At 42.1% G+C, this 16753-nt stretch overlaps 1 protein-coding gene across 2 annotated transcripts in view; it reads left to right on the forward strand.

Moving 5' to 3' along the window:
- The window catches only part of LOC136858164 (hemicentin-1), a 709155-nt gene that overhangs the window by 80348 nt on the left and 612054 nt on the right, over positions 1–16753 (forward strand). For both annotated transcript variants that reach the window (XM_067137503.2, XM_067137504.2), the window contains exon 3: positions 15626–15855. In XM_067137503.2, coding sequence (XP_066993604.2) covers positions 15626–15855 — 230 coding nt within the window. The remainder of the gene's footprint in view (positions 1–15625; positions 15856–16753) is intronic.

The raw sequence follows: 16753 nt of genomic DNA on the forward strand, positions 1-16753 counted from the left end.
CATTGTCCAGCATCCGGTGGTCCCTTGTGCCAAATCTCCTTTTGGAGCAAGGGATTAAGAACCATGCCTTACGTGGTGTAAGGGGCTGTCTTCCTCCGCCTAGCAATGTCCCTCTCGTGCGGTGTTACTGGAACACACTTGTCACTGCAGATCTGCAACTATGCTAAGATTATGAGTTACAATATATTTACGTATATACAGATGTTCGTTAGAGTGCCGGCTTCCTTGCCTGCTCTCGTGTTCAGGATTCTACCTAAGCAAAGAGTAAAATAACACAAATAACTATCTAGATTAGTAATGCTATCATCGTTATAGGGCGCGGGCTGGTTTTGCGCTCCCGTGTCTGTGTCGGGAGGTGGATTGATTCGTCCTTGGCCGTCTGGCTGCGCTGCCATCGTCTTCCTGTGTTGTGTTTCTTATCAATCTTTCCTCGCCTTGGTCCCGGGGGATGAAGACAGCTGTAATCATAGGAACATATTTACTTAGGTACATGCAGTGTAGTGTGTGCTTATGTGATGTGTAGGTGTCAGCTTAGGAGGTGGCCGGCTATCGGCCTCTCGCCTCCTAACCCTGTGGCTGAACAAAATGTGTTTAGGTGTGGGGTACTTAGTCTAAAGATCAATGTCGTAGCGTCCTATCCCACTTACAAGTGGGTTGATCTTGTTACCCCATGACTTGGTGTACATTCTGAGTGTTTGTTTACGTATGTGATGCCGATGCCTTATCAAGGTGACTTTCGCAATTGCGAGTAGGTGGCGTATTGGTGTGTCGAATGGGAGTCTAGCCGCTGCTCGAATGCATTTATTTTATATTAGTTCCAGCTTATCCAAGTTCGTCATTGCAGTGAACCCCCACGCAGGGGCTGCATACATGATTATTGGTCTAATTAAGGCCTTATATATGTTTAAAGCTACGTTCGTGTTTATACTGGACTTTTGGTTCAGTATTGGATATAGCTGGCTAGTCTTATGTGTACTTTTCTCTGGGTGGCTTTAATGTGGTATAGCATGGTAAGGTTTCTATCTAGGACTACTCCTAGGTATTTGCCTTTGTCATGCCATGCTATATCCTGATTAAACAGCTTTAGTGGTTTAATGTTGACTGTTCTGTGTGTGCGTCTGTCCTTCCTTGTGAACAGCACAGCTTGGCACTTGTCGACAGTGACTTTGATGCGCCATTTTGTTAGCCAAGGCTCGAGAGTTCGTAGTGCTACTTGTAACCCCTTCCGAGTGCACGCTAGCCGTGGGCGTTGGACAGTGATGGCAGTGTTGTCAGCGTAGTGGTATGTGGTAATAAGTTCCGCAGTTGGAACGTCATTTGTATATAGGACGAAGAGGATTGGGCCAATAAGGGACCCTTGGGCTACGCCCGCTCCAATCCTTCACGTGCTTGACAGCGTGTTGTGTACGTCTACTTGGAACTCTCGGCCCTCAGATAGGATTTTATTTGTCTGATGTAGCCTGGGTGGAATTTGAGGTCTATTAGTTTTGCTAGTAGACCTTCGTGCCAGACTTTGTCGAATGCTTTCAGGATATCAAGGAAAACCGAACCCATGTCCCTTCCTTTATTGAAACCGATGGTAGCTTGTTCTAAGAACCGCATGAGTAGCTATGGGGAAGAATGCCCGTTCCTGAAGCCAAATTGCTCATCGAGAATTATTCCTTTTTCCTTGATATGCCCTATTAAACTTTTCAGTAGTATTTTCTCGAATACTTGACTGAGGACGTCCAGAAGGCTGATGTGTCTGTAATTGTTTGGGTCTGACGTGTCTTTGCCTGGTTTTCCAAATACGAGTATCCTAGCCCTTTTTCACTGTTCAGTGTAGTACTGGAGCCCGAACATTGCATTGAAGATGCTGTTGAGTAGGGCAAGGGCTTTGAGGGTTAATTCTTAATTATAATGTTCTGGATCTCGTCTGGGCCAGGCGCCTTCTTGGAGTTAACATGATCTATCCACTTGATTTCGTGCAGATTTGTCCTCTTAACCTCCGGCTTAGGTGCGGTTTCGAGGAACTCTGCTACCTTTGCCTCGGTTTGCCTGGTGAAGGCGGGGTCAGATGGTATTTCGTTCGGGATGAATGCCGCCTCAAGCGAGTCCGCTATGACTTCCGCTTTGTCACGGTTCTCGTATACCGGGCCGTTAGGTCCCTTAATAGTAGGGATAATGTGTGGTTCTTGTGTGAAGTGTCTCGCTAAGTTCCACACAGGCCTGGTTTTCGTGTCGAATAGACGCGGTTTATTGCTCCATTCGCGCGACCTGCATTCCTGTAGTTGTGTTTGTATTTCTATGTTAAGTTCGTTTTCCATTTCGCAGTCGTTTCTCGATGGTGTCGTACCCAGTTACGTCTGTGGCTGTTGCGCCTACGTTTTAGCTTCTTTATGTGGGCTGGAATCTCGAAATGAGTGTATTCCTTGTGTTTGTGTACTGGTATGCTCGCTGCTGCAACTGCCTGAATTGCTTCTACTAGAATTTTGACTGCTTCGTCTATTTGGGCTGTGCTGTCTAATAGCATGCCCTCGTTTCCCTGTAGAAGTGTGTCTAGTTTGTGTTCGAATTTACCCCACTTTGCGGCCTTGTAGTTAAGCTTTCGCTTGAGGTTGTGCTCGTATTCCTCGGGTTCATCATCCAATGTATATAGCACAGGTTGATGCCTCGACACTAGGTCGTTTTTTTTTTTGGTGATAGTATACCTCTGAGGAATGTGTTGTATTAGGGCTATTTCAAGAATGTCTGAGACCTGTCCGGCGGGTGCTAGGAACATGGGTTTATCTGGGGCTGTTACAATGTATTCTTGGGTTATCATATGGTTATACAGTTTAGTACCTTCAGCGTTAGGCACCGGGCACCCCCAGCTATCATGCTTCGAGTTGAAGTCTCCTGCGAGTATTGTGTTTCTGTGGAACCTTAATACAGTTTCGAAATCTTGCGTCTTTAGGCTTCTCGATCTGGCGTATACCGATATGACATTAAATGGTGTTCCTCGTACTGGCAAGGCAATTCCGCATGCCTCTAGTTCGATCAGCTCTGGTAAGTCTAGCTCCATTTATTTGATGTCTTTCCTTACCAGAACTGTCACCCCTCCGACTAGATTAGCCTTGTAGCTTCTGTGCACTTTGTAGCCTCGTATGGTGAACTTCTTCCCCGGTGAGAGGAAGGTTTCTGTTAGGAGTGCTACATGTATGGTGTTCGCGGCTAGGAAGGTTTCAAGTTCATATTTTCCGGACCTGACGCCCTGGCAGTTCCATATTAGTATTCGAAGCGCTTGCATGTTTTTATTATTATTATTATTATTATTATTATTATTATTATTATTATTATTATTATTATTATTATTATTATTATTATTATTATCGCTGGGGTGTTCAGGCATCTTGGGTTAGGAGGTCAGAGATCACATTCGCCAAGTCCCCTAGCCATGGTAATGACAGAGCCGCGGCCAGCACATTGGCCATCATAACTCCAGTGCTTATGATTACGGTTAAGTTCCAGTTCGGGAAGACGTTTTGCAGAATTTCGTCTATCCTTTCCTTGAACGCCCTTCCTGCCATGTTCCCCTCCAGCTGCTGCACCTGTTTTAGTGTTTTAGGTGTAAGCGATGAGATGAGTGGGACTGATGTGGTGCGGGGGTGGGCGTTGGGGGCGGTACCGCGGATGCAGGTTTGCTAGCGGCGGGTTCCCTGCTGGGGGTGGACCTGGCCTGGGGCGGGCCCTGAGGCAGTTCGGGGGCAGCTTGCATGGGCTTAACCTGCCTTTTGTTTCTTGTACGGGGCTGGGCATTCTTCTTTCTATTATTGTTCGAGGTCTTACCTTCGACGGTGGTGGGGGGAAGGTTGGGCTGAGGGCCCTGGGTTGTGTTCACCCTCCGTCCTTGGAGGTTGCAAATAGAGTTTGCCTCCGCTTGAGGGGCCTTGTTTGCCTGATGGGCCTTCTTTTTGACCTATCGCCCGAGGAGCGTGCGGGACCTGAGGGGTCTATTTTGCCTGAGGGGCCTAGGTTCCTCTTGCGTGGGGGTCTGTGCCTGAGGGGCCTGTTTGGGTTTTTTGGTCGTAACGCTTGTCACCTTTTGGCCCTTTGCCTTGATAAGCGGCTTCGAATTCCGTGCGGCTGGGGCATTCCTTATAGTTAGCCGCGTGCTTCCCACCGCAGTTAGCGCACTTAGAGTACGCGGGGTCGCTGCCATGGGGGCAATCGCGAGACAAAAGCGAGGCGGCGCATCTGCGGCATCTGGTATGCAGTCGGCAGGCCGCCCCTGGATGCCCGCACCTTTGACACACTCCACATTGGGGGTCAGTGCCTGGGGGGCGGTACGGCTCCACTGTCACCGGCATATTCGAGAGCAACTGCATTCTTCGCAGGTTGTCAGCTCATGGGGTGTCCGCCACGGCAACCAGGCAGAGGCAGCCTTTGGCTGGCCTATTTCCTGTTCGCATCCGTTACACGGTAAGAGCATGGATACCCTGGGTTTGCATCGCAAACCCGATATCCTTCTGCTCGTAAGTGTTGTTGGGCGTTCTCACCACGAATATCTTTACTGTGGCGTTGGGCAATATCCTTACGAATTTGATATTAAGCCCGTTCAGCACTTTCATGGGGATTTCATAGCTTTCGTAGCTGGACATATGTAGCCGGACTGCTTTGTGTGCGTTTATTCTCAGCTTGGAGAAGTAATAATTTATCTGCTGATGTATCAGCTTTTTGAGAAGCTCCGTTTCAATAAGCTTTATTTTGTTGGTGTATACCGTAAGGGGTGGGGGGTCGACCACTTACAGGTGTTTAGTTTCGTTAGTTGTAGTGGTTGAGGTAGTTTTTGGTGTGTCTGCCTCGTGTTTGTGTTTTGTGGCTTTGTTGGTGGTGGCATAAGTGTGTTTATTGATGATGTGTCTGTGGAACCTTCGGTTCGGATACTCGGTTTTCGATCCCCGCCTTGCGGCATGGGGCTTGGAGTCTTTCCGTTTCACTTTCCATTCCTCCTCCTCACCCTCTTAGCCTTCCTGAAACCGTCATCCTGGTTTCCCGGCTGGGTGGCTGGGTCCGAGGTTTCGGTCGCCCTGTGCTCACACAGCTCCTCTACCTCTGAACTTTCACAATCGGCGTCCTGGGATGTACTTGACAGGTCAATCACCAGTTTAGCCTCATCTGGGTCAGAGACTGATTTGCAGGCTTGCACGGGAGGGGGGGTGGATTTTATTTGGCGCCATCCACCGAGTCCGTCTCTTTTTTCCCTCTTTCCTTCCCTTGTGTGCCGCCTCTTGGCTCAGGTTGGTGGAACTAGGTCCCGCTTTCCCGGCGTCCGGCAGGCTGGCCACTAGGTTGGGTTTGAGGGCGTGGTTTGTATTGGGGGGAGAGGTAGTTTCCTGTTTGTGTTTCTCCATTTCAGTCACTGGCTCGGAAGAGTCATGTGACTGCTCCTTCCCATGTGCGAGTTCCGACGCTTCGGGGCTTAGCCCCTGTTCCCGTTCACTCGCACATAACGTCAAGCTCTTTGGTCCGCTTTTCCAGTGCGGCGTGCTCCTGCTTCGGGGCTCGGCTCGAGAGCCGGCCGGCCGAGTGGGCAGCGGCTGCACTGGTATGTGCTTCCCAGTGGTTATTGATGGGGTGGTTGTTGGAGTAGTTCTTGTTGTCGTGGTGGAGGTTGTGTTAGTAGTATTTGTGAGCGCAAAGTGCCGCTTAGCGCGTCCCGTTATGCAGACGTCCTGCGTCAGGTTTGCTTGCAGGGAATCAGGTGTGTAATCTGTTCCCTGCTCCTCTGACGCATTCCATTCGCAGCTCACGGAGCACGTGCGACAGTGTGTCACCACCGGTCCCCGCTCGGCCGGGTCATTGACTGGGGTGAGGGCCGATAGCGACATGCTAAGCGCTCTTGTTGCCTGTGTGCTTTGGGATATCTCAAATATGTTGTCCACAAGGATATTACAGAATGTCTTCCTGGGAGGGGTTGGTGGGCGGGGGAGCGCAGTGAGAACTGCGATGTGCCCTCCGCTGACGGGTTGACGGCCGTTGAGTGGTCAGGGTGCCGTAATAACGGCAACTCCTCACTCTCCATCAGTTCTTGAAGTTCTTGTTGTTCGGTGTTTGTCTGTGAGGTACCAGGCTCATTGACAAGTTGCTCTTTCGAAAGATTGCTCTTTTGGGAATAATGAGCCTGGTCCTGCGTTTGTAGCTGCGGGGATGAGCTAAAACGAACTATTGAGCGCGGGGTGGTCCGACTTGAACGGGCCCTGACTCACGGCAACCCCTATGTATGGAGAAGCGGTAACCGGTTGGGACGAGTGTGTGTCCATCTGGATGTTCTTGAAGTTCTCGATGGTCTCTACCCGCAGCCGTTGAGAGGAGAGAGAGAGAGAGAGAGAGAGAGCGGAGTGAGAGGCACGTACGTCCTTTCACTTCGGCTGTCGAGCTGCTCCTCCCTGTGTCGTGTTGAAAGACTCCTCCTCTTTTATACCCAGATCGCGGTGATTGCAACTATTTCATTTAATATCTTCCTGAATCATAAGCGTATTTTAACAAAACTTGCTGGTACTGAAGATATTAAAGAGGCCCATGCGGTGACGTTATTATAATATTTGTATAGTAATTCCTTTAAGGGTTACTGATGATTGAATATTTGGAATGTTCGATGGATGATGCAACCTAGCCTTCATTAGCAGAGGCCGGTTCCTACGTTACCCACTTCACGTCACACACAGAATTCTTGCTGCAGCCGGCCCTTCCGTTGGCGCGCGTCATTTATTGTCAGTTTGAAATACATAGACTCTATTGCTGGACCAGCGTTCCTGGTACAATATAGATTCCCTTTACCATAATGATCTCTGGATTGTTGTTACTAGAACTTGTTCTTACCTTAAAGTATGTATACGGTACTCATCCTTCTATTGCTCTCTAAAATTCATAAGGCAGTCAATTATATTTGCCAGAATGTTATCTTTAGCTGATGTTTTTGCTAAATTCAATTTCCTTGTAAGGGAGAGTCTAATGGATTATTGCTTGATGAGCATGCAATTATAATCGTGTCTTTCAAATACGAAATAAAACAGTGATACAATTTACAAAAGTAAGTGATATCTGTCTAAGTGAAGTGCCATTAATGATATTTGTGTTAGGAAGTGTAATCTTTGATAATCCTAGTGTAGAATAGACAATACCTATATCAAAAGAACACTAGGCAAGATTTTTACAGGATCTGCGATCTTGGTGGCTGCTTTACAAAGAACACAGAAAAGACAGGTATACCAACCAGGCATGCCGAAAGAAAGCCACCAGCACACTGGGACACCTAGCGAGGAAATTGATAAGCATGGAATCTGTTCAATATGCGACTAAAGAGTTGAAGAAAATGATGCAGCTTTTATGGGTTATGCCAGCGATGGCACTACCTCTCATGTGCAGAGCTACAACAAGGTCAATTTAACGCTCTTGAATCAACTAATAAAAATAAGTCAAAACTTATATGCTTATATATTAGCTGTGAACAAGATTTCACTCTTTATAAAGCATGGAAGAACATGAAGAGAGCACTGGAAGACATGCGTGCGGAAATATGAAAATAAATGAAATGGCCGAAGCACTTTCCAAGCTAACTGTAGAATGCCTAAAAAAAGAAAAGCGGACAACTAGACAAAATCAATATAGATCTTGATTACAGCCCTCGGAAGGCAATGACAAACCAAATGACAGAGGAAAGACCAAAATCATTAAAGCAACTTATCATCAGCGAAACAAAAGCTACCATCCACGACTCGAACATAGAATGTGTAGGGCAAAACTTCGAACACTATTGCAATAAAATGGTTTAGAAGATGAACGTAACAGTCATAAAGAAGTAATTAACAGAAGAAGAAGTAGGCGCTACCAACAGGTCACCATAGGAACCTCTATAGACAAGATTCAAGCAGCAGAAAGGAATGCATGGTTGTACTTGGGAAAACTATCCAAAAGCACCACAACAGAAACCTTCAAAAACTTCCTTCAACAGAAGGGAATAGAAGAAATTTTAATATGAGAGGAGTTAAATTCACTGGGTACTTTTAAATCGTTCAAAATAGGATTACCATATAGGCAACTAAAGGCAACAGAAGACCCTGGATTTTGGCCCTAAGGAGTGATTTGAGGCCTTTTCGTATACAACGTCGACACAGAAACAGGCCAACTCAGGGAATCAACCTGGAAAATTACATGTGAAGATAAAACAAATGCAAACAAAAATGAAATGTCCACAAAAATGCAAAAATTAATATCGTAAAAATTAATAAAAGTTGCACCCCATACTTATAAAAGACACTACTTTGGAACATTGAAGGATTAAAAAACACTCTGAATTTTATACCAGAATTCTTATTCCAACCATATGATGCAGTGATCTTAACTGAAACATTCCCCACCAAAGAATGGAACACAAAAACTTTTACTCCATACATTCTCATGCAACACAAGGTCTACGTGGCAAAACTAAAGGCGGTATCACCTTGCTATTAACAGCCAGACTGTTCCCATTCATTGTCATGATGAAACCCGATGCCATTCTAATGGTAAAAAAAAAAAACTATGCATAATAACCGCTGTCTACTTTCAGCCCGAATATAAATATCACTGATGAGCTAGCCACAGCAATAAATATGATACATCGGAACGAAAGAAACATATTAATGGGATATTTAAACTGCATAGCCGACATTAGTAAAATAAATTGGAGAACGTAGTCGAGTATTTTGAAAGCGAAGGCTTGATAATGTTAAGTAAAAGAGACTCTAATACATATATATTTGTAAATGGTTGCAGCACACTTGATCTAGTCTTCAGCAATGTAAGGTCAACGCAACAGAAGATAATACTACCAAATATATTTGCAAGGAAGCACTTACCAGTGCACACAATCATAAAAATGGAAGAGTTTCAAAAGACCGAAAACGAAAAAGAAAAACCCAAGAGGGGAGAAGAGTTGACCAAACTATATTAGCTGAAATGGACACAGATGCAATAACAGAAAAAATTCGTGAAGGAAATATAGATAAGGTCATTGCCAATTTAGAAAGGTGTATCAAAGATATCGTTATATAACAATCAACAAAATCGACAAGCAAAACCCTGGTTTAATCACAACTGCTATGAAGTAAGGAAAGACACGCTGAAGGCACTGAGATGTGTGAGAATAACGCCAACAGAAACATCTCTACGAAAATATAATGACGCAAGAAAGGAATGAAAAACCACAATCAGAAAAGTAAAAGACATGTTTCAAGACAAAGAAGAGCAGAAACAAATAGAAGAGGCAGAAGAATAATGGTGTAAAGCAGTACTGCCAAAACAATCAGATTTTCTGAGCAACATCCCGGTTAAAATATGGAAAGAACATTTTACCAAAGTCTTGGAGACAAAAGAAACTCGACCTGAAGAGCTAACTGAAGACGAGTATCCCACGATTAATTTCAATTCTTTTACAGTAGAAGAAGTAGAACATGTAATAAACACAACGAAAGACAAAATGGCTTGTGGTCCAGACGAAATTAACTATGAAAATCTTAATGGTACATCAATAAACCTCAAGAAAATATGGATAGACCTATACAATGAATGCATAAAGCAAGGAAAAATACCTCAAAACTAGAGACTTTCTACTCTTAAAATTTTGCACAAAGGGAAAGGAGACATTAGAGATCCAAACGCATATCGTGGAATAGCTCTCGAATGTACTTTCCTAAAAATATCGACAAACCTTATAACAAAACTTCTATACAGCTTGGTTGAAGGATCAATACCAGAAGAGCAATTTGGATCTATGAAGGGTAAATCCAGTCTCCAAGCAGTAAAATGTTTACAAGTGGATATGGACGATGCATTAAAATTCCACCGAGGCAAACTACATGCTGTCTTTATAAACTACACAAAGGCCTTCGACCTCGTAAATAGAAATAGTCTTACACCAAGAATTTCATGTTCCTCATCCTTACATTTTTCGTAGCTTAGAAATTCTTCTTTCTCCAGTATAAATACTTCCGCTCCTATTCCTAATCTGTTGTACGATAAACAATACAGTTCATGAGAAAATTTCCGCACCCATAATATCAGCCATGATACAATTCCTATTACAATATCTGGTAAATACCGTACTATATATATGTGTAACAAATTACATAATTCTGTAACTTTTTTGAAATACTTCTACAGTTTAACACTAACAATTTTATGTCATCCTTATTTGACATTCATGCTACCTATACTGTCATCACCTCTCGCTGATCCAACCCTTTTCCCTTAATGTACCTCCCTATAACTCTTCCAAACAAATCTAACTTATATGTAGCATTACGGTTCAAGTGAAGGCCATCTGAGTGTAGATCCCTATCTCCTTCCCACCCATTAGGATTTACAAATTTCACTCCCAATATCCCATGTACCCATTCCATAGTCATTTAAATCCCAATTACCCTCCATTCAGTATCCCTCCTACAGAGTATCCCACTGATAACAATCTCTACTTCCTTAAACTTCTTTTGTGCTGCCATAACCAGATCCCAAACATCTCCAAATATTCGTACTAACATGGAAAATTACCACCTTCCCCTTACCCTACTCCTCCCTTCTATTTTCCTCAACATCTGACTTAACCTAATTTCTGCATAACACTCTACCCTAGTTTTCTTTCCTCCACATCCTTTCCCCACATTCCTCACAATTTTTATATACCGTACTGATATTGTTTTACGTCCCACTAACTATTTTTGACAGTTTTTGGAGATGCCAAGGTGACGGAATTTTGTCCCACATAAGTTCTTGTATGTGCCATTAAATCTACTGACACGAGGCTGACATGTTTGAGCACCTTCTTGACCACCGGATTGAGCCAGAATCGAACCTGCCAAGTTGAAGTCAGAAGACCAGCACCTCAACCGTTTGAGCCACTCAGCCCGATGCCTGAGCCACCCATGACGAGAACCTCAACACCACCTTCATTAGATCCCCTCCCCTCCTGGTCTTCCTTATCTTCCATGACGCCTGCAGAACTCACTTCCTCCTCCCTGTTCTCCCTCTCACTACCCTGTTCCACCTCGGAGACTTGAACTACCTACTCATAACTACAAATTATCGGAATATAGTACTTGAATCAGCTAATTTTTGTTTATATTTTCTTGACTACCCTATACCCTTTGTTCATGACTGTAGCCAACAATGCAATATTTGAATACGAAGAGCGGCAATAATTGAGGACAATACAATGACTGCTAACCATTTTTCCAGGGAAATACTGTATATTCTGTTGCCATTCTTTCTTTAAACAAAATTTACAACAGTATCACATTATTTGAAGAAATTATTACCTTCGTGATAGGTGGAATCATTGAACTCTAACTCAAAAGTAACCAAACATAGCAAAAATTGTGCTCTAAATATTCACTTAAATTTCTCTGTTATTAAATTTGGGCATCAAACTGTCGTGTTATTGCTCCTACTATCTTAATTAGCACAGATTATTATCAACAGATCTAAGTAAATACCATTGACTTGTGAATGGAATGTATGTATAAGTGTGTTGTGGTGATCATCATTCATCATAAGTTTGATCTAATGGAGAGCATTTATTTTAGAACAACGACCTTTCCTCTGTCATATTCTCCACTTATTGCCCATTTTAAAATAAACTATACAGGGGGAGTTTTAAGTCCACCGACAAAATTCATGGTGTGATTTCTGACTGAAAATGGAGCACAAAAGTTCATATCACCTTGTGTTCAGAAATGCATAGTTTCCACGGTAGATGGCACTGAAGAATGACATCAGACAAAGAGCCCTGGCACACAGTACATGGCCTGAATCCCATCCATGTCACAACAGATGTTCAAAGTGTCCTCCATGGTATGCAATGCACGCGTTCACACGTCGCATCATGGATTGCCTCACTTGTTCCAATGTTCCGTCATGTGACCAAATAGCATCACAGGCTATATGGACATGCTGTTCGAGGGTCTCAATGTCAGGAACAGGCTCATTATTCAGAATATCTTTCAGATGCCCCCCAAAGGGGGTTTAAGTCCAGTGATCGAGCAGGCCATGCAACAGGGCCTCCACATCCTATCCAATGTTTGGGGAAGATGTTGTTGGGATAATAATAATAATAATAATAATAATAATAATAATAATAATAATAATAATAATAATAATAATAATAATAATAATAATAATAATAATAACAATAATAATAATAATAATAATAATAATAATAATATAATTGAGACAACAGAAATGTAGTTAAAAGTAAATCTTTTTTGTTTTTGTTTTATTCCTGGTCTTATATATTTTGTGGGAGAGTGAATTCACTGTTTCAGTTTCCTATAAACCCCGGTCAATTCTGAAAATCTAAAATGGTATGGACCTTGCAAAGCTACCTTCGGAAAAGTGGGTGCTAAATGTGAAGTTTGGTAAAAATATTTTCAGTGGTTTTACAGTTAAAAGAGATACGCTATACATGCACCTGTTTTGGGATAAGTCTGCTGGGAATTAAACTTCAAAACCATTCATTAACTGTATCTCCTGTGTTAATCCTCCTATCGAAATGGAGCAGATGAGGAAAAGGTTTAAAAAAATTATTTTCTATAAGGCTGGTATATTTCCATTAAGGTTGGTCATGCATATTTTGCGGGCGTGCAAAATCACTGTTTCGATATTCCAAAAAAAGCAGCCCTTTCAGGGATTGATGATGTTGAAGATTCTTGTTGTTTAAAGGGGCCTATCATCTAAGGCCATCGCCCCATTTCGGGGATTTAAAAATAATATTGGCCCTAAAACCTACCCAAGGACAGGTAGATTCTAAATATGAAATTTGGTAGAAATATATCCAGTAGTTTTCCAGTTATAAGAACTTGGACAAACATACAGACCAACAGACAAACTGACAGACAAACGCACACCAAAACTAAGAAATTATGCAGATGGTCATTATTACACGTGAAACGGATAACTGTACGAAAATGTCACAAAAGTATTCAATGTACAGACACACGGCCGTTACGATTTTATTTATATAGATAACAAATTTGCTCCATGTGCAACACCTACTGGGGTATGTCCACTGAGACATGATATCTCTCTTATTAATCCTCCTAACGAAAAATGCACATGAGAAAAGTTTTAGAAATAGATTTCCATTCAGCTTGTTCTTGTATATTTTGTGGGAAACTTTCCTTCATGACCTCCAGGTCTAATTGTCCCTTACTGGCTGGTAGACTTGAAGATGAAACTTTATCACTAACATGATCTGAGCTGTCTTCAACTATATGTAAGGTAGATTCTCCCGTATTATTAAGGACAACTACATTCTGCTCTGAAGTAGAAACATTTCCTTCAATATGTCCAACCTGCCCAACTTCATTCTGTTATCATATAACAGTTCTGTCAAGTTAGTATGGGACTATGACCTAGATGTCAGGCCTCTTTAAACAACAACAATAATCATTTTCATAAAGTTAGTATTCACTTGTGACATTTGGTGTTAGAGTTGTGAATATGACTCCTTGATCACAGACATGTTAGCAACAATAGCTTTAATCCTGTGGGCATTGAAGATCCTCCAGTCACCTTAAAAGTCATCACACACAGTACTCAAAACTGCTATTAACCTCAACACGAGTAGCACACTTTATGTTTGTACACAATAATCCTGTTATGGTCACCAATTTGAAGTAGCATGCAGTGATAGAGTTAAAAAACAATAAACACCACTATTATTGATTACACTTACTATATAAATATAGTTCTTATTTTCGTACCGCTTTTTTCCACACCTGTGGGGTTGCGGGTGCGAACTGCGTCGCACATGTGGATTTGGCCCTGTTTTACAGCTGGATACTCTTCCTGATGCCAACCCTGTATGGAGAGATGTAAGCACTAATGTGTATTTCTGTGGTGGTTGGTAGTGTGGTATGTTGTCAGAATATGATGAGGAGAGTGTTGGGACGGACACATATACCCAGACCTGGAGCCAGTAGAATTAATCAGAAACGATTAAAATCCCCTACCTGGCCTGGAATCGAATCCAGGACCCTCTGAACCGAAGACCAGTACGATGAATATTCAGCCAACAAGTCGGGCACTTACTATATATATATATATATATTTACACTCAACAAAAGTACAATAACATTTGAACTACTGTATATACATAATCATTTGCAATCAATCTGCAAAGCAGTATCAATATGGTACAACTTATCTTCGACAACTGGCTGATGATCCTCATTACTGTCATGGTATCACAAAAGCTGAACTGCAATAATAACACCAACTGACTTGCATATCTGTACAACTCAACTCTTCTGCAACAACTGACTGCCAATCTGCACTACTGTGTTCCATTGCAGAAGGAAGGACGATTCTTATTCCTGAGAGGGATGATTGGTGCCAAAATCATCCACTCAAAGATCTTTGAGGGAAGTTCAGGTGACTCCAAGTTGTTCAAAGGCTCTGTCGTGTAGTTGATAGGTTCATCTCTATTACAATCATGTTGATAGGCTTGTAAATTTGTAGAAAACTGGGTAATTCTTGTAAAAGTTATTTGTTGATGACATTGACAGGTTTATTTCTTGGAGCAAGAATTGCTCTTTGACACAGCTGTACGTGATCAGTGAAATGCTGTGCCCACCTATGACAAAAAATTTCAGATCTCAGCATGCCACAGATTTGGCTGGGCATCGCATCTCTCTCTGTCTCTCCTCCGGATATCATGGACTGAACAAAAATGGCTTCCTTTGCCATGGACTTAAAATGGTACCTTGACTGATATATATTACTATTCCTTGTTTATTATCTTTATGTGTTGCAGTTTCTTCTAAAGAAAATATAAAATTGAGTTAGTTGAAAGAAAATACTCTTCATATTTTATTGCTGGTATAAGAAAATCTTCATATTACCTAAAATATTAAGTGAATGAAATGAATATCGGGTAAATATGAAATAACTACAGTAAATAAATAAATTTAAAAAATGATTAGAAGCAAATTAATGAAAGCAGGTCATAAAGATTCATCTACAAATACACTTACGTTCAGAACTTCAGATCTCTGCATGCCGTAGATTTGGCTGGGGATCACAGGTAAACACTTCCGGATATTGCGGACTGAATATGACTTCTCGTGTCTGGGACCAAAAATGGATTCCTATGCCGTGGACTTAAAGTGTCTCCTTGCTTGTATTTCCTATCTTATGTACATTGCTAGCGACAGTGAATCTATGCATTTAATACTGATGGCAGGATATTGGATTGTCATATCCCAACACACATTTTCCAATGGCTTTCCATTCATAACTCACCAACGAAAGTGAAAATTAAAAATCCGGCTTTGAGGTACATTTGGACCCCTGTCCATCTACATATGTTAAAAATTTCAGATCTCTGTGTGTCATAGATTTGGCTGGGAATCGTGCATAGACAGGTAGAAATTTCATTTATTATTATTATACATATCATACTATACAGCTAATTATGGTGTCCTAAAGAAATGATCCTTAACTTAATGAGTAAAATCTAATAGAATATTATGCTGATAATCTTGTTGTTTTGTTCCTTAAACTATCAATCACCATATAAAACAGCAATTAATATGTTTATATATAAAGTAATAACACTTATCTATTTCAGATGTGGGGCCACCCATTGTGACAACAGACCCTGTATATTTCAACAACAGCCTGAAGGCCATCACAATAGATGGTGGAGGAGATTGTCCAGAACTAGCAATGTCAGGCATTAAGTTGGGAGTTGAAATTAGTCGTCCTGGGTCTTACATCTATGTGTTCACTGATGCTAGTGCCAAGGACCATTACTTGGAACCAGAGGTGGAAAACCTTATTCAGCGTAAATACTCTCAAGTAAGTCCCACCAAGTTCAAGTAATTATAGCTCTTAATCCCCCAGCATGGTGGATATAAAAGCCTGGCCATCTCTGTATTGTGGGAGGAATTCTAAGAATGGTATTCAAATTTTCTCAGATTTGTGGAAGACTTTTTTCAAAGCAGCATAACATTGGTTATATTGTACTGATTTCAATAATACTTTCACATACATATTTAAAAACTCTCTTCTTTTAGAAAATACACTCCCTGACAGAAAAATTGAAACACCCAGAAGAAATCGTTGATGTCAATGTTACTTTTTACATGTACACACCAATGGCAGGTATGTAAATGATTAGAGTTGTAATTCTCTCTGATAGGTAGAACAGCTACCAGAGTGCATTATTGTTGTTCGTGTTTAGTGTTCTTACCAGGCCTTGTAGGGTATATAAGGGGTGTGAACAGCATCAGATATTGTGACCACTGTGAAGGACATGGAGATGCTACGTACTTGTGTGAGACACCATTATCAACACCTAACAGAGTTGTGGGTCTCCATTTGGCTGGCTGATCGAATCATTCAACATCCAGATTTGTGAGGCATTCAGATGTGACTTTGACCTAATGTTGAACTGTATGGGAATGTAAGGGCACGCATACTCATCGTCAAGGTTCCAGTCAAACCTTTCTGACCACCATAAATGAGGATAGCTGTATTGTGTACCAAACACACATCGTAACACCTTCACATCTGTGCCTGCCATCCAAGAACAATTAATGAACTCCCTGCAACATTCTGTGGCATCCTGCACCATTGGTCGGAGACCAGCAGCAGCCGGACTAGGAAATAATCCTCCCATGTGTAGGCTGCTGTTAACGCTGCAGAGAAAATGTCTGTGTTTGGAGTGGTACCATGACCGCAAAGCATGGACCGC

Source organism: Anabrus simplex, chromosome 1, assembly GCF_040414725.1.
Source record: "Anabrus simplex isolate iqAnaSimp1 chromosome 1, ASM4041472v1, whole genome shotgun sequence".
NCBI classification, from domain to species: domain Eukaryota; kingdom Metazoa; phylum Arthropoda; class Insecta; order Orthoptera; family Tettigoniidae; genus Anabrus; species Anabrus simplex.